Source organism: Rosa chinensis, chromosome 4, assembly GCF_002994745.2.
Source record: "Rosa chinensis cultivar Old Blush chromosome 4, RchiOBHm-V2, whole genome shotgun sequence".
Taxonomy (NCBI): Eukaryota; Viridiplantae; Streptophyta; class Magnoliopsida; order Rosales; family Rosaceae; genus Rosa; species Rosa chinensis.
In genome coordinates, this window is record NC_037091.1 from 31,198,294 (window position 1) to 31,222,805 (window position 24,512).

At 39.5% G+C, this 24,512-nt stretch overlaps 1 protein-coding gene across 2 annotated transcripts; it reads left to right on the forward strand.

The window, feature by feature from the left end:
• The first annotated feature begins 983 nt into the window (after positions 1-983).
• On the forward strand, positions 984-17,558 carry LOC112196158 (40S ribosomal protein S15a-1). 2 transcript variants are annotated; one of them, XM_024336463.2, is made up of 7 exons: positions 984-1,044; positions 2,375-2,515; positions 2,614-2,774; positions 3,149-3,309; positions 16,701-16,723; positions 16,861-17,146; positions 17,460-17,558. In XM_024336463.2, the coding sequence occupies exons 1-4, from the start codon at positions 999-1,001 to the stop codon at positions 3,272-3,274; spliced, it is 474 nt and encodes a 157-aa protein (XP_024192231.1). In that variant the 5' UTR covers positions 984-998; the 3' UTR covers positions 3,275-3,309; positions 16,701-16,723; positions 16,861-17,146; positions 17,460-17,558. The 2 variants fall into 2 exon arrangements, with proteins under 2 accessions (XP_024192231.1, XP_024192227.1); XM_024336459.2 differs by lacking the exon at positions 984-1,044 and adding an exon at positions 1,529-1,667.
• Positions 17,559-24,512: the final 6,954 nt, after the last annotated feature.

Sequence of the window (24,512 nt, forward strand, 5' to 3'; positions counted from 1 at the left end):
GTACCTCCAAAAGAACCACCTTCTGAGCTCTTAACAGATACCTCAACTTTCTGAACCTCATTTGCCTTAGAACCCTGACCTTCACTGTCATCACCACCCATTGCAGTAATAAAATAGAAAAATACACTCCCAAAGTGCGCAGCGGAAATAAGAATAACAATAGTAACAACAATTTTTTTTTTTTTTTTTGAAACCTGGTTGACCGAGCTGGATGTGTGGACCGAGTTGGGACTAGCGGACTCACTGATGTAGGTGGGTTGACTCACTGAAGGAGGCGAGTTGACTCACTGAAGGTCGAGATAGATGCGGGGAGAGATCGAGAGCGATTGATCTGAAGGTGAGGAATCGATCTGGAGGTGAGGATCGATCCGCAGATTGGGCTGGAATCGATCGACCTAGAAGTGCCGGAGAACGAACCGAAGAGGATCGGAGACTGAATCAAGGAGGGTCGAACCGGCTGGATCGGTCTGAGTGCTGCCGTGAACTGGGCAGCGACGCCGGAATCGATCGACCTGGAAGTGATGCAGCGACGCCGGAGAGATGTGATGCAGCGACGCCGGATCTGGAAAAAACGACAGGTCTGGTTTGAACACGATCTGGAAACCAGTGGCTCTTCTCCTGGTGCAGACGATGGGGCCGAACTAGAGATGAGAGGGTGTCGCTGAAGTCAAAGAAGAAGACACCGGTCGTTCTTTGACGGACGCCTAGGGTGCAGACAAACGATGATGATAGTATGAAATTTAAGATAAAGAGACAAAATCCTCTCAGATCTTTGCTCTGATACCAAGTCAAATAAAACAAGGTAGAGAGAATAAATTTCTGATAGATTATTACACATATTCTGTGGTGTATATAAACAGATTACAATCGTACTACAACTATTGTGTACTACTGTACTATACAACCTATATACATGGTAAGTAATTACAACAATATATTCCCTTGTAGTCTATTCCTGATAGGGAACGATGCCTCACACTAACATCTTCCTCTTCCAGATGGCTTCTTGTTCTTGCGACTCATCTTCGTCAGTCATTCGTGAAGGTAGAGTTGAAGTATTCGATTGAATTTGTTCATTCCTATCCAAATTAATGATTGAATTTGTTCCTTCCTCTTCCACATGGCCAAACTTATTTTCGTTTTAGGGTTTGGGTAAGGGGCTTTTAATCAATCAACTTATTATGATTTTAAGGTGTTGGAAATTAGGGATTATAATTCGGATTGGAGTGTTTGAATTTCTAGTTCTTGTCTATTTTAATTTTTTTTTGTTTTTTTTTTGTGAACTTCACTGCATTTGCAGGGATACAGGGGAGCCTTGCTATTAAAACTGTGGAACTTCAGGACTCGGGTTCGTTCTGCTATCTTGGATTACCTATTCATATTCAGAGTTAATTATTAATTACTCTTTGCACTTTTTCAATTTTTAATGGCGTTGGGTTTGATCTTATACTCTAATCGTCAGTTTTCTTGTTCTAAATTTGTTCCTTGTTTTGGCATTTCATCATATTAATCTTACATTTTGTGGTTATATTATTATAAGTGGATGATTCCGTTTGTTGTTGGTTTTGAGTTTGGGTTTGTATGCTGCATATTCACAATTCAAACAAACAGAGGTGAAATTTTCGGAGAATCGGAGGCGCCTCTGATTAGCTTGCTCATCTCCTTCGGTCAGTATTCATTTTCTTCATCAATAACTGAAATTGTTTCGATCTGTATCCATTTTAAGCTCTTATCGTTTCATGTATGCGCCTTGTGATTTCAATTAGTGATTTTTTTTAGGCGTAGCTGGATTCTCTGTTTGGTTTCTTCGAAAATTTATGGAAAATATGAACCAAAGATTTGATCTTTAGCATGTAGATCTGTTGGGTAATTGCTTTTATTATATTGGTGTGGATATTTGGTTTTTAGGGTCTGTGTTTGTATTGTGCTTGTTCTTGAAGTCCTTAGTGGAATTCCAGGGCATTACGGTGAAATGTAAATATTTGGTTTATTATTGTAGGATGAAATTGTTTTGGAACTGGGTTAAAGAAGATTTAAACTTTTGAACTAGCTAGAATTCGGTGCGGCCTTGTTATAATGGTGAACAGAGCTTCAGTAGTCATTTTGATCTTTTATGTGTTTCGTAGATAGAAATGGGGAAAACTAACATGGGTGTTGGTGGTTGCTGTAAAAAGATAGTTGGACTGGCGGGTTGTTATGTGAATATGGATGAAGTTAGGAACTTGGCATGTGCTTTTATGGTTTTGGTTGCTGTTGAGTAGGAGCATATTGAGAGAATGAGAGCAGAGGTTTTATGTGTGTTTCTGTTTGTTTGATTTTTTTTCATTCCTGATTTGTGAACTGAAGTCCTGGATATTTTTGTTTTCTTATGCAGCAGCGACAATGGTGAGAGTTAGCGTGCTGAATGATGCTCTCAAGAGCATGTACAATGCAGAGAAACGTGGTAAGCGTCAGGTGATGATCAGGCCGTCATCCAAAGTGATCATCAAGTTTCTTATTGTCATGCAAAAGCATGGTAAGTATCCATTACTTAAACATAATTCATTACTTCTGTTTTTGTTAGTCTGTTTTTATGAATGTATGGATATTTATGTTTATGGTTTTCTTCTTTAGGATACATTGGAGAGTTCGAGTATGTTGACGACCACAGGTCTGGTAAAATTGTGGTCGAACTGAATGGAAGGCTTAACAAGTGTGGGGTCATTAGTCCTCGTTTTGATGTTGGTGTTAAGGAGATTGAAGGTTGGACTGCCAGGTTGCTTCCTTCAAGACAGGTTAGTCAAGCATTAGCAGTTAGCTTTCTTCTCGGAAAAAAGAATTGCAGTGGTCTTTCAAGTTTAGAAATATGATATGATTTCGAGGCTCCGTTAAGTATACATATTTAATCTATAATTGTTGTTTTGAACAATTTTTTGAAATTTTAAAAGATTAACAGAACTCTAGGTGATTATATATAGTGTGGCCTTGAATTGTGATCATTCGTGCGCATCCTTCACTGGGCACTAGTGGTATAATTAGTTGCCTTGTTATGAATCAAATAGTGTTGTACATTTATACCCTTTTCGCACTCTTACCTTATTAAGTTCACCTTACAAATTTGATCCTGCCACTTTCAGTTGAGCTTACTGCTTTTTGTTTGATCTTGCAGTTTGGATATATCATGCTCACCACTTCTGCTGGCATCATGGACCATGAAGTGGCTAGAAGAAAGAATGTTATTTCTTCGAGATGTTCCATATTATGTTTGTATGCTATTTATTTCTCCGTTTGTTGAAATTTTCATGCTTGCAACCAAGATGCATGACCTATGTGATGCGGCTGAAATAGCCTCACAATTTAACCCTGCAAAATGTAGTTGTCAGTATAGGATAAGCAGGGATCGTTCAGTCCGGGGATTGTAGGGTACACCTACACTAAAAGGTCAATAAACAAATAAAAGAATAAAATGGGGGGTTTTGAGATTTGGTTCTAATCTACTTAAAATAAAAACAAAACAAATAAAATTATCTACAATGATCGACTTCCGTAACCTAGACCACTACCACTCGAAAATTACTAAGTGTAAAAACAGAAAATCCTTTTCAACATGCTACAAAAACGTGCCCATCTCAAATGCCTAGATAAGAGTCCAAATGAAAAGCCTTAGCGGATCAATCCATTTATCTAATTCATTCTAATGTGGGCTTGGATCAGAAAAGTCCTTACCAAGCCCAATACTACTAATTTTCGAAAACACTTAGCGTAATTCTCTTAACTAGTAGTATTATCCAACCCTCGAATCAACTCACACGTGCAAATTAACTATTACACATAGAATTTAACACGTAATTTCCAGAATCGTTTAACCATTGAAACATGATTTTTACCACTTTTTAGAACTAATTGCTACTTGTTTAACTTAGCGCCTTAACAAATAACAATTACTCTTGGAAAATGAAGCAAACACACAAGAACTCTCACCTTTATTCTAGCATGCAAACTTATCAATCTAACTCTAAAAATTACCTAAACACATAAAAGGGCACAAGATTGTAATATGCATCATCAAAGAATTCTCAAAATTAACTTAATAATAAACTGAAAATCTCAAAAATATTAATAAAAATATTCTGAAAATCTCATGTCTCCAATTACACAACTCACAAATCTAAACAAACAAAACCGAAAGAAAGATTGTAAGTAGAGTCATAGTTACACTTTGAAGCTTTCCTTAGCGGCTTGGCAACAAGGTGATGAACTCGTCTCCGCTATGGTGGTGGATCGTCCTTGACTTAGCGCCTAAGAACTTCTTGGATTGATGGAAGGATGGTGGTTACGGTCTTGTATGTGATGGAGGTTTGAGAAGTGAATTGGGCAGAGCTATGAAATAATTTTTAGCTAAGAACTGATAGGCCAGGAAATGATCTTGGTCAGGAAGTGATCTTGGTCAGGAAGTGATCTTGGTCAGGAAGTGATCATTTTGGAGTAGAGAATGGCTGCTATTTATAGTGGAATTCTCATCTCTTGTGATGCAATCATGGCCAATCATCTTGAAGTGATTTCTCCTCCAAATTTGCTTGATTTTCTCTTGACAAAGTCATGAATTTTCTGATTTCTTTTCCTCTTAATGGCTCATTGTATATGCCTTGAATAGCGACCAGATACATCCCTTATTCTTCTCCTTTGATTTGCACTAATTTCTTCCAAGAATTGTGCACACAATAAACTCCTACAATCAAGAAATATCAGAATTTAATTAGAGTTTATAATCAATAAGAAATCAGATAATTAGAAATAAATATTGATTAAAAACAATCAATTTTATCTCCTCGAATTCTTCCTCATTAATCCTTCAATTTTTCTTGATTTCATCACTCAAGAGTTTCTAATGGGATGGACTCTCATTGAAATAGGAAAATCAGAAATAGAAAAGTTCAAATGAAGAAAGTTTCCTAAAACAAAATAGGAAATATTTCCTAAAATGAAAGAGGAAAGTTTCTAAAATGACTTGTCCTTAATTTATGCTCATTTCTGCTCTTTTTCACTTATTTTCTCTATTTTCGACCATGAAGTAGCTAAAAACACAAACTATATTATAATTATTAATTTTAAGAGAATAACTTAGCCAAATGAGGAAAAATACATATTAAAAATGTCACACTTTGTGCTCTTATCAAATGGCTCATTGTATATGCCTTGAATAGCGACCAGATACATCCCTTATTCTTCTCCTTTGATTTGCACTAATTTCTTCCAAGAATTGTGCACACAATAAACTCCTACAATCAAGAAAAATCAGAATTTAATTAGAGTTTATAATCAATAAGAAATCAGATAATTAGGAATAAATATTGATTAAAAACAATCCATTTTATCTCCTCGAATTCTTCCTGATTAATCCTTCAATTTTTCTTGATTTCATCACTCAAGAGTTTCTAATGGGATGGACTCTCATTAAAATAGGAAAATCAGAAATAGAAAAGTTTAAAAGGAGAAAGTTCCCAAAACAAAATAGGAAATATTTCCTAAAATGAAAGAGGAAAGTTTCTAAAATGACTTGTCCTTAATTTACTCTCATTTCTGCTCTTTTTTTACCTCTTTTCACCATTTTCGACCATGAAGTAGCTAAAAACACAAACTATATTATAATTATTAATTTTAAGAGAATAACTTAGCTAAATGAGGAAAAATACATATTAAAAACGTCACACTTTGTGCTCCTATCAAATTCCCCCACACTTAGCTTTTGCTAGTCCCTTAGCAAAATCAAAACAAAAGACTCGACCAAAACAAACACGTCACTCCTAGACTCTACACAAGTGACACACAGAGACTAAATTGCCCTTAACATTTGTCTCATAAATCCTTACTCTCATGGCATCAAAATTAGCACTTAATCAAGAATCAATATTTAGATATTCGAGAGTTAATTGAATTATATAATCCACATATAAATCAGTAGGACTTGGGTGTAACAATGGTGATGGGTGGAGCTCAGCATGTTTCAGACAAGTATGATTCATATCCTCACAAGGTATATCCACTCTTTCTTATCTCAGAACAGGGCAATGCTTAGAAGCTTATAATCACTCAAATTATATGTGAGAGAAAATATTTTGAGGCAATCAAATAGCTCACATATATAAGAAACGAAAAGCACTTTGTGAATATAATTTTTCAAGATCTCATGAAAGATATCAACTACTTGCACGGATGAACCCAAGCCATATGTTCAACTCTTATAACTCATCTCCACAGATCAAAGGCTGTCCCATCTTAAGGATCAAAAAGGTCTTATAAGGCTCAAGGTTTTAAGAAATGAACGGGTAAGGAATTTAACAAAGTGTCCTAAAAACCTAGCAGAACATTTACAATTCACCTTATGTCACCATATTAAAGGCCATATTTCATTTTGTTGGGCCCAACCATCCCTTTCAACTCCTTACATCATTGTGAAAAAGAACAAAGGCCTCATATTATGATTTTGAGCCTTCAACATACACAAACTCCTAATTCACAAACAACGAATCATGTCCAACACTTTTTTTTTTCCTTCTCTTGCCGCTTCTTTTTCATCAATTTTTTCATTTTTTTTTTACGGCCTCATTGTTTTTCTTTTCTTTCTCTTGGACAAATCCACCCCCACACTTATTTCTCATCATCCCTTCACACAATACATCACAAAATTAAGCTCTACTAGGCCCTAAGGACAAGGGTAGAGTCAAAACTATACTAAGATTCACTTGGTGAAGATTATGTGGGTGATGAAAGAAAGGCTTATATATGTAGGCTCAAAGGGGTTTATCTAAGGGAGTCCCACGACGGGCACAAATATGGACACAGGTAAATTTGGCTTTGGTGGTGATTCCTATAGTGCCTCTATCCTTTCCAGAATCAGGGACATGTATTGATAAAAGTCTCAACAAGCATAAGAGTGAATTCTAGCATTCTCTAGCCCATCAAACTTAATCTATGGCAAGCAATCAATCAAATGAAGAATAATGAGATCATCAAAACATGGCCAAGAAATTAAGAATATATTTCATTTATCACTCCAAGAAAAAGGGACATGGGCTCAAATATCTCACATGGGCTTTTATGAATCAAAACTCATCTTAACATGCTCATATTCTGTACCAAGTTCACGAAATCCATATCCACTACTCATGCATATGCTTTTCATTTATCTCAATTAACCAAGGAATACCATTTAAAATCATCTCAATATTGTGATCCTCTTTTAGCCATAATTTCAGAGATATTGAATCATCCTAGACAGTTAAGGGCATCCTAAGACTCAAAAATAAAAACAAAAGACTAAGACTGACGCCAAAAAGGTTTTGGACTAGGGTTATTTCCTTTCTCCTTTCAGTAACTCCTTTGGGACATGACCAGGTGAAGAGGGGACCGATTTTGGCGGAGCTCAGCTCACTTGATTGACAGGGGACGAGACCCTTTGTCAGCACTTCTCGGATCCAAACTAGACCTTAGACATCACATCCCATCAGATGCGCCTACTTTGAAGAAAGTATTTCACCCAAAAATCATTTTGACTCAATAAATAAAAGCAATGAAATGTTTTAATTTTTGACTTTTTTTTTTTTTTTTGACTTTTTTGTATTTTCAATATATATGACTCAAGATAAAAGTATATATTCCTTCCCCCACACTTAAATATTGCATTGTCCTCAATGTAATCAATCATAAGCATGCAATGGAACAATTAAGCATATAGGAATGGAATTTATGAAAATAAATACGAAAACAAAGAGTAAAAACGAAAATAAAAGACAAGAGAGAAAAAGCAAATCTGGTTGTAGACTCCACAACAGTATATTCTGAATTGGGTTGCCTCCCAAGCAGCGCTTGTATTTAACGTCGTTCAGCCAGACGGTACTTCCTTTCATTCCTCCGGTTGTGGAGCGCTTTGGAGGGGTATATCTTTCAATGTGTGCGCCACCAAGGAGTCATAGTAGGGCTTGAGACGATGCCCATTAACCTTGAACTCCTTCCCTGTCTTCTCACTCTTGACCCCACAGCACCATGAGCAAACACATTAGTAACTATAAAAGGACCAACCCAACGAGAACGAAGTTTACCTGGGAATAGCTTGAGTCGTGAATGGAATAACAAAACTTTCTGGCCCACTTGGAAGCTTTTTCCGCGGATCATTTTGTCATGGTAGGCCTTTGTCTTCTCCTTGTAGATCCATGAAGCATCGTAAGCCTCATTCCTTATCTCCTCAAGCTCATTTAGCTGTAGCTTCCTATGTAGGCCCGCTTCATCATAATCCATGTTGAACTTCTGGACAGCCCACCAAGCCTTGTGCTCTAGCTCCACTGGAAGGTGGCATGCCTTTCCGTAGGCCAACCTAAAGGGAGACATCCCAATAGGCGTCTTGTAGGCCGTTCTGTAGGCCCACAACGCATCATCCAATCTCTGGCTCCAATCCTTCCTTGTTGGGCCCACTGTCTTCTCAAGTATCCTCTTAATCTCCCTGTTGGACACCTCTGCTTGACCACTCGTCTGAGGGTGGTAGGGCGTGGACACTTTATGGGTTACCCCATACTTCTTCAGCAAAGCCGCGATTGTACAGTTGCAAAAATGAGAACCTCCATCACTGATCAGCACCCTTGGCACTCCAAACCTGGAAAATATGTTAGTTCTCAAGAAACCTGCGACCACTTTTGAATCGTTAGTCCTGGTGGCTTTTGCTTCCACCCACTTTGATACATAATCCACAGCCAATAGTATATATAAATAGCCATTAGACGAAGGAAATGGGCCCATAAAGTCAATGCCCCAAACATCAAAAATTTCTACATTTATTATTGGGCTCATGGGCATTTGATCTTTTGAGCCAAGATTACCAGTCCGTTGGCACCTATCATAAGAAATACAAAACAAGTTTGCATCCTTGAAGATAGTGGGCCAATAAAATCCACAGTCTAAGACCTTCAAGGCTGTTCTACGAGGCCCAAAGTGGCCTCCACATGTACTATCCTGCTCAAATGGTCTGCTACCACATTCTCGCTGCCCTTCTTGTCCTTGATCTCCAGGTCAAACTCCTGAAGCAACAGGATCCATCGAATTAATCTGGGCTTGGCCTCCTTCTTGATCATCAGATATCTCAAGGCTGCATGGTCAGTGTAAACAATTACTTTAAAGTGCAATAAATAAGAACGAAACTTATCTAACGCGAAGACTACAGCCAAGAGTTCTTTTTCAGTGGTGGAGTAGTTGAGTTGGGCGTCGTTGAGGGTCCGAGAAGCATAATAAATAGCATAGGGCTTCTTATCCTTCCTCTGGCCCAACACAGCTCCAACAGCATAGTCGGATGCATCACACATAAGCTCGAAGGGTAGACTCCAATCCGGAGGGCATATGATGGGGGCTGTGGTCAGCAACTCCTTGAGCTTTTCAAACGCCTTCTTGCAATCCTCATTGAACACAAAGGGCACGTCCTTTTGCAATAGGGAACACATAGGTCTCGCCACCTTGGAGAAGTCCTTGATGAACCGCCTGTAAAATCCTGCATGGCCAAGAAAAGAGCGTACCTCCCTCACTGTTGTGGGGGAGGGTAAGTGACGTACAAGATCAACCTTAGCCTTATCTACCTCAATGCCCCTAGCAGAAATTATGTGTCCTAACACTATCCCCTGTGTTACCATGAAGTGACACTTCTCCCAATTCAGCACAAGGTTAGTTTCTACACACCTTTCAAGTATCAGTCCTAGATTCTCTAAACAAGTATCAAAATCTTTACCGAAGACACTAAAGTCATCCATAAAGACTTCAATAATATTTTCAATGTATTCTGAGAAAATGGAAAGCATACATCTTTGGAAAGTACCTGGCGCGTTGCACAAGCCGAAAGGCATGCGCCTATAAGCAAAGGTCCCAAAGGGGCACGTGAAGGTCGTCTTCTCCTGGTCCTCATGGGCAATGCAGATCTGGTTGTACCCACTATATCCGTCCAAAAAGCAATAGTAAGAATGGCCTGCTAAGCGTTCCAACATCTGATCCATGAAAGGCAAGGGCATATGATCCTTCCTCGTTGTGGCATTCAACTTTCGGTAATCGATACATACCCTATGACCAGTCACTAATCTCTGGGGCACTAGCTCATTATCCTCGTTCTTTACTACTGTCACCCCAGACTTCTTGGGCACCACTTGCACTGGAGAGACCCACTTGCTATCAGAAGTGGGGTAGATCACGCCACAATCTAGCAACTTGATCACCTCGTCTTGGACTACCTTCATCATGGGCGGATGTAGACGTTTTTGGGCTTCTCTTGTGGGCTTGGCGTCATCTTCTAACAGGATCCGATGGACACATGTGGTTGGGTTGATCCCCTTGATATCTGCTAGAGTCCAACCAATGGCAGTCTTGTGCTTCTTCAACACTTCCACCAACTTCCTTTCTTGCTCTACCTCCAATGTTGATGATATAATCACTGGGAGGGTGTCCTTTTCTCCTAGGTACGCGTACTTCAAATGCTCAGGGAGTACCTTCAATTCCAACTTGGGTGCCTGAACCATAGAGGGCAACATTTTATTAGTAGAAACTGGAGTTGACAAATAGGAACTGGACCTCTTTATAGGCTGAGCCTCAAGTGAGGCCACAGTCTTGATCACTCTGGGCTCTTCAACGTCCCACTCAACCTTGGGGATAGGTTTTCCATGTGCATCATATTCGACCCCCTCCGCTAGGGTCAGAGCCAATTCCTCCTCAACCAGTGCTTCAGAGAAAACCTGTGCGAGTGAATCAACTACATCAATAGCAAAGCAAGGTTTCAAATCAGAAATAGGGTACCTCATGGCTTCAAGAATGTTGAAGCGTATAACATCACCATTAAACTCCATGGTGAGAGTCCCTTTGTACACATCGATCTTCGTTCTTGCAGTCCTCATAAAGGGTCGTCCTAAAAGTAATCGAGTGGTATTTAGGGGTGATTCCTCCATGTCCAATACATAGAAATCCGCAGGGAATATCAGATGGTTTACCTGCACAAGAACATCCTCAACATACCCTTCAGGGTATTTGTTAGACCTATCAGCAAGTTGAATGACAACATTATCCCTTTTAAGAGGGCCTAGACCTAGGGACACATACAAATTATAAGGCATAACATTTATGGAAGCCCCTAAGTCTAACATCACATTTTCAAACCTGGTGTCACCAATGATACAGGGAACAGAAAAACTCCCTGGGCCCTTCAACTTTGGGGGTAGTTTCCTCTGGATAACGGCTGATACCGTTTCACTCATTTTCACCACCTCCTTCTCTCTTGTCTGCCTCCTTGTGGTGCATAGCTCCTTCAAGAACTTGGCATACTTAGGCACTTGTTTGATGCACTTGATCAGGGGCATGTTCACTTGAACCTTCTTGAAGATTTCCAAGATCTCTTGATCAGATTTATCTTTCTTCGTCTTGGCAAACCTGCTTGGGAAAGGTATAGAAACAACTGGGTTAGTCTTAACTAAACCACCTGAGTTAGGAATCGAACCTTTGGGTGCCTCAGCTTGGGGCACGTTAACTTCCACCATTGATGTAGCTGGGTCCTTCTCAACATCCTTCTTGGACACCTCCACAACATCTTCTTCTTCATTATAGGCCACTTGGGCCTTCTTGTGGGCTCTGGGAGGATCCACTAGCATACGTCCACTCCTAGTGATGATGGCTTGAGCGTGCTCATTCCTTGGGTTAGGCACCGTATTGCTTGGTAGCTTCCCTGTTTCAGCAATTCGGCCCATGAAATCCACCACTTGGCCCATTTGATTCTTGAGCTCTGCAATATCCTTTGAATGGGTCGCTTGTCCTACAACCAAAGCTTGAGTAGCCGTGTTAAGTTGTTGTTGCCCCGCAGCAAGGGACTTCAACAGTTCATCATAATTAGGGGCACTCAAAGTATTAGAAACAGGAGGTGAAGGGACAATATTGGGAATACCAAAAGTTTGAGGTACCTGAGGCCTCAAAAACAAACCTGGTGGGCGCTGAGAATTCTGACCTGGGCCTTGAGGTGGTCTCAAGGTGTTATCATTGTTGGCCCAACGAAAGTTGGGGTGGTCTCTGAGCCCAGGATTATACGTATTGGAATAAGGGTTGTACCTCGAGCCTCCTTGATACCCTAGGGCGTTAACAGATTCCCATGCTTCTGGAGAGGCAAGCTGGGGGCATTTATCAGTGGGGTGCCCTTGAGTCGAGCACATCCCACACACTTGAGCCATTACGCCTTCTTCACTAACGTTTAAGACTTGAGACAACAGAGTAGACATTTTGTTGACCTTGTCTTCAAGAACAGAGTTAGTGGACACCCTCCGTTGAGAGGAAAGCACCCCCTCATATTGCTGATAGTTTAGTGCACGATTAGTAAGTAGCTCTTTGGCATTAGCAGGTGTCCTATCCATAAAGGACCCTCCAGCAGCAGCATTTAACAAACCACGCTCATTAGCGGTGAGTCCTCATAAAAATAGGTAAGGAGGGACCCCTCACTCATCCCATGGTTAGGGCATGATGCTACAAGGCTCTTAAACCTGTCCCAGTAATTGCAGAAATTCTCCTCATGTCCTTGCGTGATTCCACTAATCTGCTTCCTCAAAACAGTGACTTTGAGGCAGGAAAGTACTTTGTAAGGAACTCGCTTTTCATCCTATCCCAAGTGTTGATAGTCCCAGCAGGCAGCTCAAATAGCCAAGTCTTGGCCTTGTCCTCCAAAGTAAAGGGGAATGCCTTCATCTTCAAGATATTGATATCAGCTCCTTTAGGACACATACTCCCACAGACAAACTCGAACTCCTTGAGATGCTTGTTGGTGTCTTCACTATTCATCCCATGAAACTTGGGTAGGTGATGCAAAAACCCACTCTTTAACTCAAAATCATCATTAAGCCCCTCTCTTGGTTGTGGATAGACAATGCATAAGGGTGCAGCACCTCCACTTGTAGGATTAGACAGTTGCCTAATAGTCTCAGTCATTGGTGCTTGTACTTGCTCAGCAGGGGCGTGCTCTTCCTCTTCTGCGTCTGCAACGTCCTCCACAGTGACCTCCTCTTCTTCCTCTTCAAAGACTTGTTCTTCTCCTTCTTCAGAATGGTCAGGTTTGTTGATCTCCTAAGTTGATCTAGTTGAGGAGTTACCTGAATAGCTAGAGTCCTGAGAGTCCCTCCTTTCTAGAGGAGGGATGTCTGAAAAAGAGAGGTTTGCCCTTTGCTTAGCACGTTCCAATTTTTTGAAGAGCTCCTTAGTCTTATTTGAAATAGTGGACATTCATGGACCTTTAAGACCAAATCAAGTGTTAGTAACATATACAAGGTTCGGAATATAAACATTATGCTTTTCCTTAAGGTCCACATGCCACATTTAGGGTTAAAGGAAAGGCACAACCTAAACTTTCTAAGTTACTTTTATATTTACATACTTAGGTACGGGAACAGAGGACCTCATTGTGCAATGGGACTATAGAACAGCTACCCTTGACAAGGTCATGTTTGATCCAATATACCTTAAGTATGTCACACAACATTTTATTTTTGAGTTTGTTATAAAAATAGTTAATATCTCAACTGATTCCAAGTTGTAAGTCGATCCCAATAGAAACCACTACTATTGGTGAGATACGATATAGGGATAGTCGCCTAAACATAAGTCTCTTTCCTTTGTTTCAGAAGGCCAGATGGCCAGATTAAGAGGTAAGTGAGAGGGAGGACTCATTTTGGGAATACTACGGAGGCTACTCCCTCATTGAGGTTTAGGCCCCTTTCGGCTACTCCCACATTGTGGTTTACGCTCATTCTATAGTATCTCTGAGATCCAATTGAACCCATCACTCAGGGTCCCAATCTAAGACACCATCCATATGCGCCCCTTACTCAGCTGGGAAATTAACTCATGTGTTAGACCATTCTCCAAGTGCTAATAAAGGCCGCCCTCAACCTCAAGAGACCTTAGGAAGGTACTCATGAAGGGTTAAGGCCAATATTAACAAAAGGGCCCTTGTCTACTCATACGATTTTACACGCTTGCAACAATTAAGTATTTAACGAAATTCATAACAACCTAAGTAAATTAATCTAAGTGAAACACAAACAATTTACAAGATACTAAAAAAAAAAACTTGTACAAATTGCACAACAATTATAAAAGACATGCTTAATTTAGTAACACTCACAAAACTAAAACTAAATCACAATTATAGCTTGGCCTAGCAAAAAATCGCAATTTGTCACCATTCCACAAGTGTAGTACAAAAATTTAGCATGCATTCTATATAAATACAAAATTAATGACACTTTAAGTGCTAGAGATTTTAACAATCACCGGCAACGGCGCCAAAAATTGATGCGGCTGAAATAGCCTCACAATTTAACCCTGCAAAATGTAGTTGTCAGTATAGGATAAGCAGGGATCGTTCAGTCCGGGGATTGTAGGGTACACCTACACTAAAAGGTCAATAAACAAATAAAAGAATAAAATGGGGGGTTTTGAGATTTGGTTCTAATCTACTTAAAATAAAAACAAAACAAATAAAATTATCTACAATGATCGACTTCCGTAACCTAGACCACTACCACTCGAAAATTACTAAGTGTAAAAACAGAAAATCCTTTTCAACATGCTACAAAAACGTGCCCATCTTAAATGCCTAGATAAGAGTCCAAATGAAAAGCCTTAGCGGATCAATCCATTTATCTAATTCATTCTAATGTGGGCTTGGATCAGAAAAGTCCTTACCAAGCCCAATACTACTAATTTTCGAAAACACTTAGCGTAATTCTCTTAACTAGTAGTATTATCCAACCCTCGAATCAACTCACACGTGCAAATTAACCATTACACATAGAATTTAACACGTAATTTCCAGAATCGTTTAACCATTGAAACATGATTTTACCACTTTTTAGAACTAATTGCTACTTGTTTAACTCAGCGCCTTAACAAATAACAATTACTCTTGGAAAATGAAGCAAACACACAAGAACTCTCACCTTTATTCTAGCATGCAAACTTATCAATCTAACTCTAAAAATTACCTAAACACATAAAAGGGCACAAGATTGTAATATGCATCATCAAAGAATTCTCAAAATTAACTTAATAATAAACTGAAAATCTCAAAAATATTAATAAAAATATTCTGAAAATCTCATGTCTCCAATTACACAACTCACAAATCTAAACAAACAAAACCGAAAGAAAGATTGTAAGTAGAGTCATAGTTACACTTTGAAGCTTTCCTTAGCGGCTTGGCAACAAGGTGATGAACTCGTCTCCGCTATGGTGGTGGATCGTCCTTGACTTAGCGCCTAAGAACTTCTTGGATTGATGGAAGGATGGTGGTTACGGTCTTGTATGTGATGGAGGTTTGAGAAGTGAATTGGGCAGAGCTATGAAATAATTTTTAGCTAAGAACTGATAGGCCAGGAAATGATCTTGGTCAGGAAGTGATCTTGGTCAGGAAGTGATCATTTTGGAGTAGAGAATGGCTGCTATTTATAGTGGAATTCTCATCTCTTGTGATGCAATCATGGCCAATCATCTTGAGGTGATTTCTCCTCCAAATTTGCTTGATTTTCTCTTGACAAAGTCATGAATTTTCTGATTTCTTTTCCTCTTAATGGCTCATTGTATATGCCTTGAATAGCGACCAGATACATCCCTTATTCTTCTCCTTTGATTTGCACTAATTTCTTCCAAGAATTGTGCACACAATAAACTCCTACAATCAAGAAATATCAGAATTTAATTAGAGTTTATAATCAATAAGAAATCAGATAATTAGAAATAAATATTGATTAAAAACAATCAATTTTATCTCCTCGAATTCTTCCTCATTAATCCTTCAATTTTTCTTGATTTCATCACTCAAGAGTTTCTAATGGGATGGACTCTCATTGAAATAGGAAAATCAGAAATAGAAAAGTTCAAATGAAGAAAGTTTCCTAAAACAAAATAGGAAATATTTCCTAAAATGAAAGAGGAAAGTTTCTAAAATGACTTGTCCTTAATTTATGCTCATTTCTGCTCTTTTTCACTTATTTTCTCTATTTTCGACCATGAAGTAGCTAAAAACACAAACTATATTATAATTATTAATTTTAAGAGAATAACTTAGCCAAATGAGGAAAAATACATATTAAAAATGTCACACTTTGTGCTCTTATCAAATGGCTCATTGTATATGCCTTGAATAGCGACCAGATACATCCCTTATTCTTCTCCTTTGATTTGCACTAATTTCTTCCAAGAATTGTGCACACAATAAACTCCTACAATCAAGAAAAATCAGAATTTAATTAGAGTTTATAATCAATAAGAAATCAGATAATTAGGAATAAATATTGATTAAAAACAATCCATTTTATCTCCTCAAATTCTTCCTGATTAATCCTTCAATTTTTCTTGATTTCATCACTCAAGAGTTTCTAATGGGATGGACTCTCATTAAAATAGGAAAATCAGAAATAGAAAAGTTTAAAAGGAGAAAGTTCCCAAAACAAAATAGGAAATATTTCCTAAAATGAAAGAGGAAAGTTTCTAAAATGACTTGTCCTTAATTTACTCTCATTTCTGCTCTTTTTTACCTCTTTTCACCATTTTCGACCATGAAGTAGCTAAAAACACAAACTATATTATAATTATTAATTTTAAGAGAATAACTTAGCTAAATGAGGAAAAATACATATTAAAAACGTCACACTTTGTGCTCCTATCAGTATGTTTATGCAGGCACAAGTGGGAGGTGAGTGCACACATACATGTAGTGGGAAGTTAAACTCTTTTTGGTGTATAATTTAATAATTGGTACTTTCCATTATTTAGTTTCCTCCGCAAGTATCATTCTCGATTATACCTGATTGATCTACTTTGAAATTTCAGATTGTCAGGCAGTGGTTCCAACCTGTAGAGGCTTCAAGGTTAAGAAGTAAAATCTAGAAGTTACTCAAGGAAGAATTTCAAAATGCATCCAAGTCTAACTGCTCTAAAGAATCCTCTCCTTTGAGTGATGCTTCTGATGACTGAATTGACAAGTGGGATCCTTTCTGAATCTACACACAGTTGGTGCATATTGTCCAACCAGTCAATCAATTAATCTGCCGTGAAAATGATCTTTTGAGTTTAGTAACTGGAAAAATTAGTCTGATTTCGAATTTATGAAAGACAGGTAATACCATTGCTCAGAACAAGGCATAGATCTTAGTCATTTACATTACTGATAATTTTTGGCGAGTTAGAATCCTTCTCTAGGATGAGGCTTCAACTGTATAGTAGGAAACAAAAATAGTGATGGTGGACTTTTCTAGGTAATGTTCACCATGTACAATGTAGCTGTTAAGTAGAGATATTGTTTCCATAAAAGTAATTTCCTCCATTTTGCTTTGTAATCTCTCTTTGTGTGTTTTCGCCTTTATCTAGATATGCAGTTTTCAGTTTTTTACTGCTGCAGTTGTTTCATTTTATGTTAATTTGGTATGCAGCTTTTTAAAAGAAGAATGGTGCTATCTGGATCAAGAAGTTGATATTTCAGATCTAACAGTTTCAGACTGTTGGAAATGACTCCCTGACCATATTGAGGAGAAAAAACTTGTGGTAATTTCCGTCCTCAATGCCATATATTGCACACCCTATCGTATGGAATCATCATTAGTTCACTCACATTTGCCTTAGTCATAGTTGTCAACTTTAATTAAGATCATAAAGCTCTTGAACTTTATTCTTGAACTTCAAATTTAGCGTTGCTAATAAGTTGGAATTCTGTTAAGAGTTATAACATACTCAAGTATCTCAAGTTGGGGTTTACTTGGTACGTATTTGGTTTCAGCTGGTTCTTTTGGTGGTCTAAAACTATTGAAACGAAACTGAGAATAAATTCATTAAGATTAGTTTGCAGGTTCTAGCAACTAGCATGATGAGTATAAGTTGCTTGTTACTTTTGTATGTAAACTTGTTGAATCATGCAGGATCACATAAGTAAGAAGGTTACAATGCTCAAATGAAAATGAAAAAAAAATAATAATAACTGAGATGCTTTGTGTTGAAGGAATATCGATTTAGTGTGCCTTATCAAACTAGGAGTAGCAATAGGAGAGAAGGTTCTAGATTTCCCAATCCTACACGGATTGGTATTCCTTGTAACATTAGAACTAGCACTTTGTAATCCCTATATATAGGGCTCCTATTCTCAATAATAAGAACACATCTCTCTCATCAATCTCTCTCAAATACATTATACTTAAACACGTTATCAGCACGACTCTAACCACAAAACAGAAAATCAAAACTCATTCACAAAGCAGCCCCTAGCCCGAGCTAGCCGAGCCTTCGCTGCAGCCCGAGCGCCCGTGCGTTTGCAACCTTGAACAGCAGCCCCTGCTGCCCCCTCCCTGCAGTCCTGCGTTCCAGCCTGCTGCCACCGAAGCATCCTTGCTGCGCAAACAAGCCAACGCACAGCCACTGCATCTTTTTCCCGTTCCTGTGCACATCCGTCTTCTTGCAAGCCTCGAAACGTCTAGTTCGGAAGCTCAGATCGAAAAACTTTCTTCATCAAAGTTGTTCGTCTCTGTCTCTTCCATCTAACCTCCGAATGTCAGCCTTATCGGAGTCATATTGAGATCTGTACACCAATCGAAGTACAAGCTGTTCAGAACAGAATCTGCTCCGAATTTTCAACAAGTAAGTATTCAAAAGAGTAAGTTTTTGAAGTTCCTATAATTCGAAATTTAAATATTTCTTCTTTTCTCGGGGACTTGAAAACCTCCCTTCTTCTACATCCCACCTTTCTTATAACGTGGGTTCGATTCTTGAAAAGCGGAATCGTGGGGATTCACGCAATTAACGAACTAAGAGCGTTCGTAAGACTTCGGACTAAGAGCGTCCGTAAGCATCGATTTAACGAACTAAGAGCGTTCGTAAGCTACGGACTAAGAGCGTTCGTGAGCATAGATTTTGACCATTTAAACATCATTGTTTCGGTCTAATCCAAATATTTCTTGGAAATCGATTTCTTGGTAGCATTACGGCTCAGAAATCTTATATTAGTTTTCGTGGAAGCATTGACTCCGAAACTAATACGTTCTTGCTTTCCTTTCAGGATGTAAGACTTGAACGAGCTCGATTTTACTCCATTAGATTCAACGGGCACGGGATATTTATTTGCCTACAATCCAAGAGCCCTGTTCTAAAGGAACCGCTCAAGACTCACAAACTGAGATAGAAAATTCCAGGGCATTTACCCTGATGAAGCGCCACATGAAGATGGCCCTCCAGTTTGAGTACATGAATGAGGATAACACTAACAACCTTTGGGTTGCGCCTAGTGAACGTTTTAGTAACATTCACAATTTTCCGAACATAGAAGCACGATGGAATAATATCTGCTTCACTATAACTTTGAAAGAGTTATGAAATATTGTTCGGAGGCTCTCTGCATCATATTATTTATGCATGCTTGTGGAAAAACACAAAATAACAAATTGATTGAGAAAACCCTAACATGACCATAGGAGTCATGACGTTGAGGGTATAGGGTTGGACACCATGGCGCCATTTTTGGCCATGATTGCACTATTCCAACGCCATTGGTTCTAGGGACCATATGTATTGCGTCAATACACCTCAATCAAGAGAGCATCCTCTTCATGATATTTTATGGAGTACCTGATCAATGGTAATACATCGAGCTATAAAAGACTTTAAATCTGGCGATGAAGATAGAATGCCACAGATTTTTATTTAGAATAGTCTTTTAATTTCCAAGAATTATGTAATGGCAATTATGCCTTAATCAATAAAATGACTTATTGGATTATCTCTTTTCTTCTAGGCGTACTCAATTAAGTATGATGTCTAGGAAAGTAATTGAGATTAGTGGTACTTAAGAGAGCTTTGCTCCACCGACATCTCTCTCTACTTCCCTAGTCATATATAATTGGAATTACCGAACGAATTGAGTGACTACAATTTGTCTAATATTTGATTTTATATTGGATTAGATTTTGGTCAAGAAACTTTGATGTAATCATTGGCTATCATTAATAAAGTATCGATTTATTATCTCATGTCGTAGACATGTTTTTCGAACTTTATTAATTCAAAGATATAAGAGCCAATGGTTTTCATGTGGAAACACATTGTGAGAATGGACAAGAGTTCCTTTGCATCACCTCTAATGACTACGGACATAAACGAGTATTAGAGAAACTTATGTGTCGCTCTAGTGGGTTGTATGCAACCACTATTCGAGTCATTGAATCCAACCATGTCATGAGAGATGATTTATGGGATTCCGACACGTATAGGCTTTGGCACGACCGTTTGGGACACCCAGGTCGTGACATGATGATCCGTATATTAAAGACTTCACACGGACATCCCTTTTTCAGAACGAAAGGAAGTAAAACTCGAAATTTGGATCAAGGAGGAGCACCTGCGCCTCACGGCGCCTTTCCCCCTCAAGTCCGGCCATCCCCGGTCGGCGCCGCCATCCCCCTGCGGCCCAAGGGTGGCTTTGACGCCACCCCTGCTCCCTTGACTCCCATTTTTACTTCTAAGGTCCATTGTGACTTCATGGCTCAACCAAAATCCTCATTGGTTGTTTCCAAAGCCCATTATTCGTTCTGCAAAGCCTGCTCTTTAGCAAAGTTAGGATCGAGACCATCCTATGCAAAGGACACCAAAGAAAATATACCATTCTTGCAAAGAATCCAAGGTGATATTTGTGGACCTATTCAACCACCATGCGGACCATTTAGATATTTTATGGTGTTGGTTGATGCATCGACACGCTGGTCACATGTCATGCTATTGTCCACAAGGAACGCTGCATTTGCTAAACTCCTAGCACAAATAATTAAGTTACGGGCTCACCACCCTGATCATCCCATTAAGTCTATAAGATTAGACAATGCTGGGGAGTTTACATCAAAGACTTTTGATGATTATTGCATGTCCATTGGGATTGATGTTGAACATCCTGTTCCTCATGTTCATACCCAAAATGGTCTCGCAGAAGCCACCATTAAACGACTACAAATGGTTGCTCGAGCATTGGTGATGCGCACCAATCTCCCTATTTCTGCTTGGGGCTATGCAATATTGCATGCAGCTGTGCTTATTCGTCTGAGGCCCACTGCCACTCAACCCTTCTCTGCGTCCCAGATGGTTACTGGGTATGAGCCTGATGTCTCACACTTACGCATATTTGGGTGTGCAGTCTATGTGCCTATTGCGCCGCCACAGCGCACCAAAATGGGTCCTCAAAGACGATTAGGCCTTTATGTTGGATATGATTCTCCAACGATTATCCGCTACATAGAACTCTTGACAGGCGATCTCTTTACCGCTAGATTTGCGGATTGTCACTTCGATGAGACAGTCTTCCCGTCGTTAGGGGGAGATAAGAACATCAATGTTCAACAGGAGCGACAGGAATTGTCATGGTCTGTCCCCACTCTGTCTCATCTTGATCCCCGAACCGCACAGTCAGAAATTGAAGTGCGGAGAATTCTCGATCTTCAGAACGTAGCAGATTCGATGCCTGATGCGTTTTCTGATATCGCTAAAGTGACGAGATCACACATACCTGCTGCAAACGTGCCTGCAAGGATTGATGTCCCTAAAAGTAGAGGACATGACGCCAACTCAAGAATGCATGAGCATGGCGCCAACGTCCCATCTCTCAATGATGGTGACGTTGTGGCTAGGCCCACGGCTCCCGCCAAGAAGCGCGGGAGGCCCATAGGTTCGATGGATTCTCGCCCAAGAAAGAAAGCGAGTTCGGCACAAAATAATCCATTAATCATCGATGTAAATAATCCATCTCATGAGAATATTCCGGATTATGGTTATGTCCAAGAGACATCATTGGGGGACGCTCCAATGTCAGAACCAACTCCAGAGAATAGAGAGATCTCCATAAATTACACTAGTGTACATGAGATGATGGATAGAAATTCTATGGCGATTGATGATGCATTTGCATATCATATTGCAAAAGGAATTATAGAATATGATGATATCGAACCTCGCTCTGTTGAAGAATGTCAACAAAGAGCGGATTGGCCTAAATGGAAAGATGCAATCCAGGTTGAATTGGATTCACTAACAAAGAGACATGTATTTGGGCCTGTAACGCAGACACCCCCAAGTGTAAAGCCTGTTGGCCATAAATGGGTCTTTGTTAGAAAGCGTAATGAGAAGAACGAGGTTGTTAGATACAAAGCCCGCCTTGTGGCGCAAGGTTTCTCACAACGCCCTGGAATTGACTACGAGGAGACATATTCTCCCGTAATGGACGTTATAACGTTCCGCTACCTTGTCAGTTTGGTAGTTTCCGAAAAACTTGACATGCAGCTTATGGATGTGGTTACAGCATATCTCTATGGGGATCTAGATTCAGAGATATATATGAAGGTTCCAGATGGACTTCAATTACCCAAATCAAGTGGCTCTAAACCACGGAGCGCGTTTTCAATAAGATTAAAACGCTCACTATATGGATTAAAACAATCCGGACGGATGTGGTATAACCGTCTAAGTGACTACTTGATTGGGAAGGGATATATTAACAATGAAATATGCCCATGCGTGTTCATTAAAAGAACAAGTTCCGGATTTGCAATCGTAGCAGTTTATGTCGATGACATGAACCTAATTGGAACTCTAGATGAGTTGAAGGAAACTGCTAAATACTTGAAATCCGAATTTGAGATGAAAGATCTTGGGAAAACACGGTTTTGTCTCGGTTTAGAACTCGAGCACCGTAGTGATGGAATCTTGATCCATCAGTCTGCATATACTCAGAAAATCCTAAGGCGCTTTAATGAAGATAAAGCAAAGCCTACGAGTACTCCCATGATCGGCCGTAGTCTTGAGCCCGGAAAAGATCCGTTTCGTCCAAGGGATGAGGACGAAGAACCATTAGAGGCCGAGGTGCCCTATTTGAGTGCAATAGGCGCATTATTGTACTTAGCTCAATGCACAAGAACGGATATCTCATTCGTAGTGAACTTGTTAGCTCGACATAGCTCTACGCCAACACGTCGCCATTGGATTGGTATAAAGACAATCTTTCGATACCTAAGAGGTACGATTGATATGGGCCTATTCTATCCCTACAGAGAGAAAAGGAATGACGGAAAATTGGGATTGGACCCCAAAAGGCAAAACGCCCCCGTCCATGGAATGGCCGCCGGCCATGTTGCCGCCGCCGGCGCCGCCACCGCTCATGGTGGCCGGCGTTCTCCTATCTCCCTCCATCAAAACGACAATGATGTCTTGATGGGTTTTGCTGATGCAGGGTACCTCTCTGACCCTCACAAAGGTCGCTCCCAAACTGGTTATGTCTTTACCATGGGAAGCACTGCGATATCTTGGAGGTCTACAAAACAGACCCTTGTTGCTACTTCCTCAAATCATGCAGAGATTATTGCTCTACATGAAGCTGTACGTGAATGTGTATGGCTAAGGTCTGTAATTCGACACATTCAAGGAAGTTGTGGTTTGAAGTCTACCACAAATGAACCTACATGCATTTATGAGGATAATGCAGCTTGTATTGAACAAATGAAGTTAGGTTTCATCAAGGGCGACAACACCAAGCATATATCGCCTAAGTTCTTTTATAATCAGCAACAACAATCACTTCTAAAGATTGAAGTGAATCAAATCCGATCAGAGGATAATGTAGCGGACTTATTCACTAAGTCGTTACCTAAATCCACCTTCGAGAAACATGTGAAGAGCATCGGATTGAGAAAGTTATCCGAACTCCCACGATTATAGCAATCAGGGGAGATATCGACATCAGGGGGAGTTATGATGTCTACATGTTCGATCTCGAAGAGTGAAGGACGTGTTGTGCTCTTTTTGTTCTTCGACCAGGGTTATTTTTATCCCACAGGGTTTTTGTTACCTGGAAAGGTTTTTAACGAGGCAACGGATGAAGCGTCACCACCAAGTTTGAAGCGGCACAAGGGGGAGTGTTGAAGGAATATCGATTTAGTGTGCCTTATCAAACTAGGAGTAGCAATAGGAGAGAAGGTTCTAGATTTCCCAATCCTACACGGATTGGTATTCCTTGTAACATTAGAACTAGCACTTTGTAATCCCTATATATAGGGCTCCTATTCTCAATAATAAGAACACATCTCTCTCATCAATCTCTCTCAAATACATTATACTTAAACACTTTGGTCTTTATTCGGGAATCTCTTATTAATGGTATGCTAAAGTGTGAGATCCTGCTTTTCTTTTAAACTCTTAGGTACTGTTGTGTTATCAATGGACTTTTTTTTTTTTTTTTCCCTTTCCTAGCTTGGGTGAAGTGTGAGGTTTATCCAGAAGGTAGTCTAGCTTGCTAGAAAACTAATAGTCACTTGTAGTTATGTCATGAAATTTGATCTGGTATTCATATTAAATTTTCAGGTATCAAGATCTCTTAAGAACCTAAACTAAAGTCAATTGAGGACCTGAACATACGTCAATGGAGGTGACCTGTCCTTACCATTCTTTTCAATGAATATCTTCATTTT

What these genes read in the sequence shown, in the direction of transcription:
- LOC112196158 (XM_024336459.2), top strand. Translation starts at nt 1,544, where the DNA reads ATGATTCCGTTTGTTGTTGGTTTTGAGTTTGGGTTTGTATGCTGCATA. An exon ending in TAGCTTGCTCATCTCCTTCG is followed by an intron (nt 1,668 to 2,374) that starts GTCAGTATTCAT and finishes TTTCTTATGCAG; the next exon opens with CAGCGACAATGGTGAGAGTT. An exon ending in TATTGTCATGCAAAAGCATG is followed by an intron (nt 2,516 to 2,613) that starts GTAAGTATCCAT and finishes TTTCTTCTTTAG; the next exon opens with GATACATTGGAGAGTTCGAG.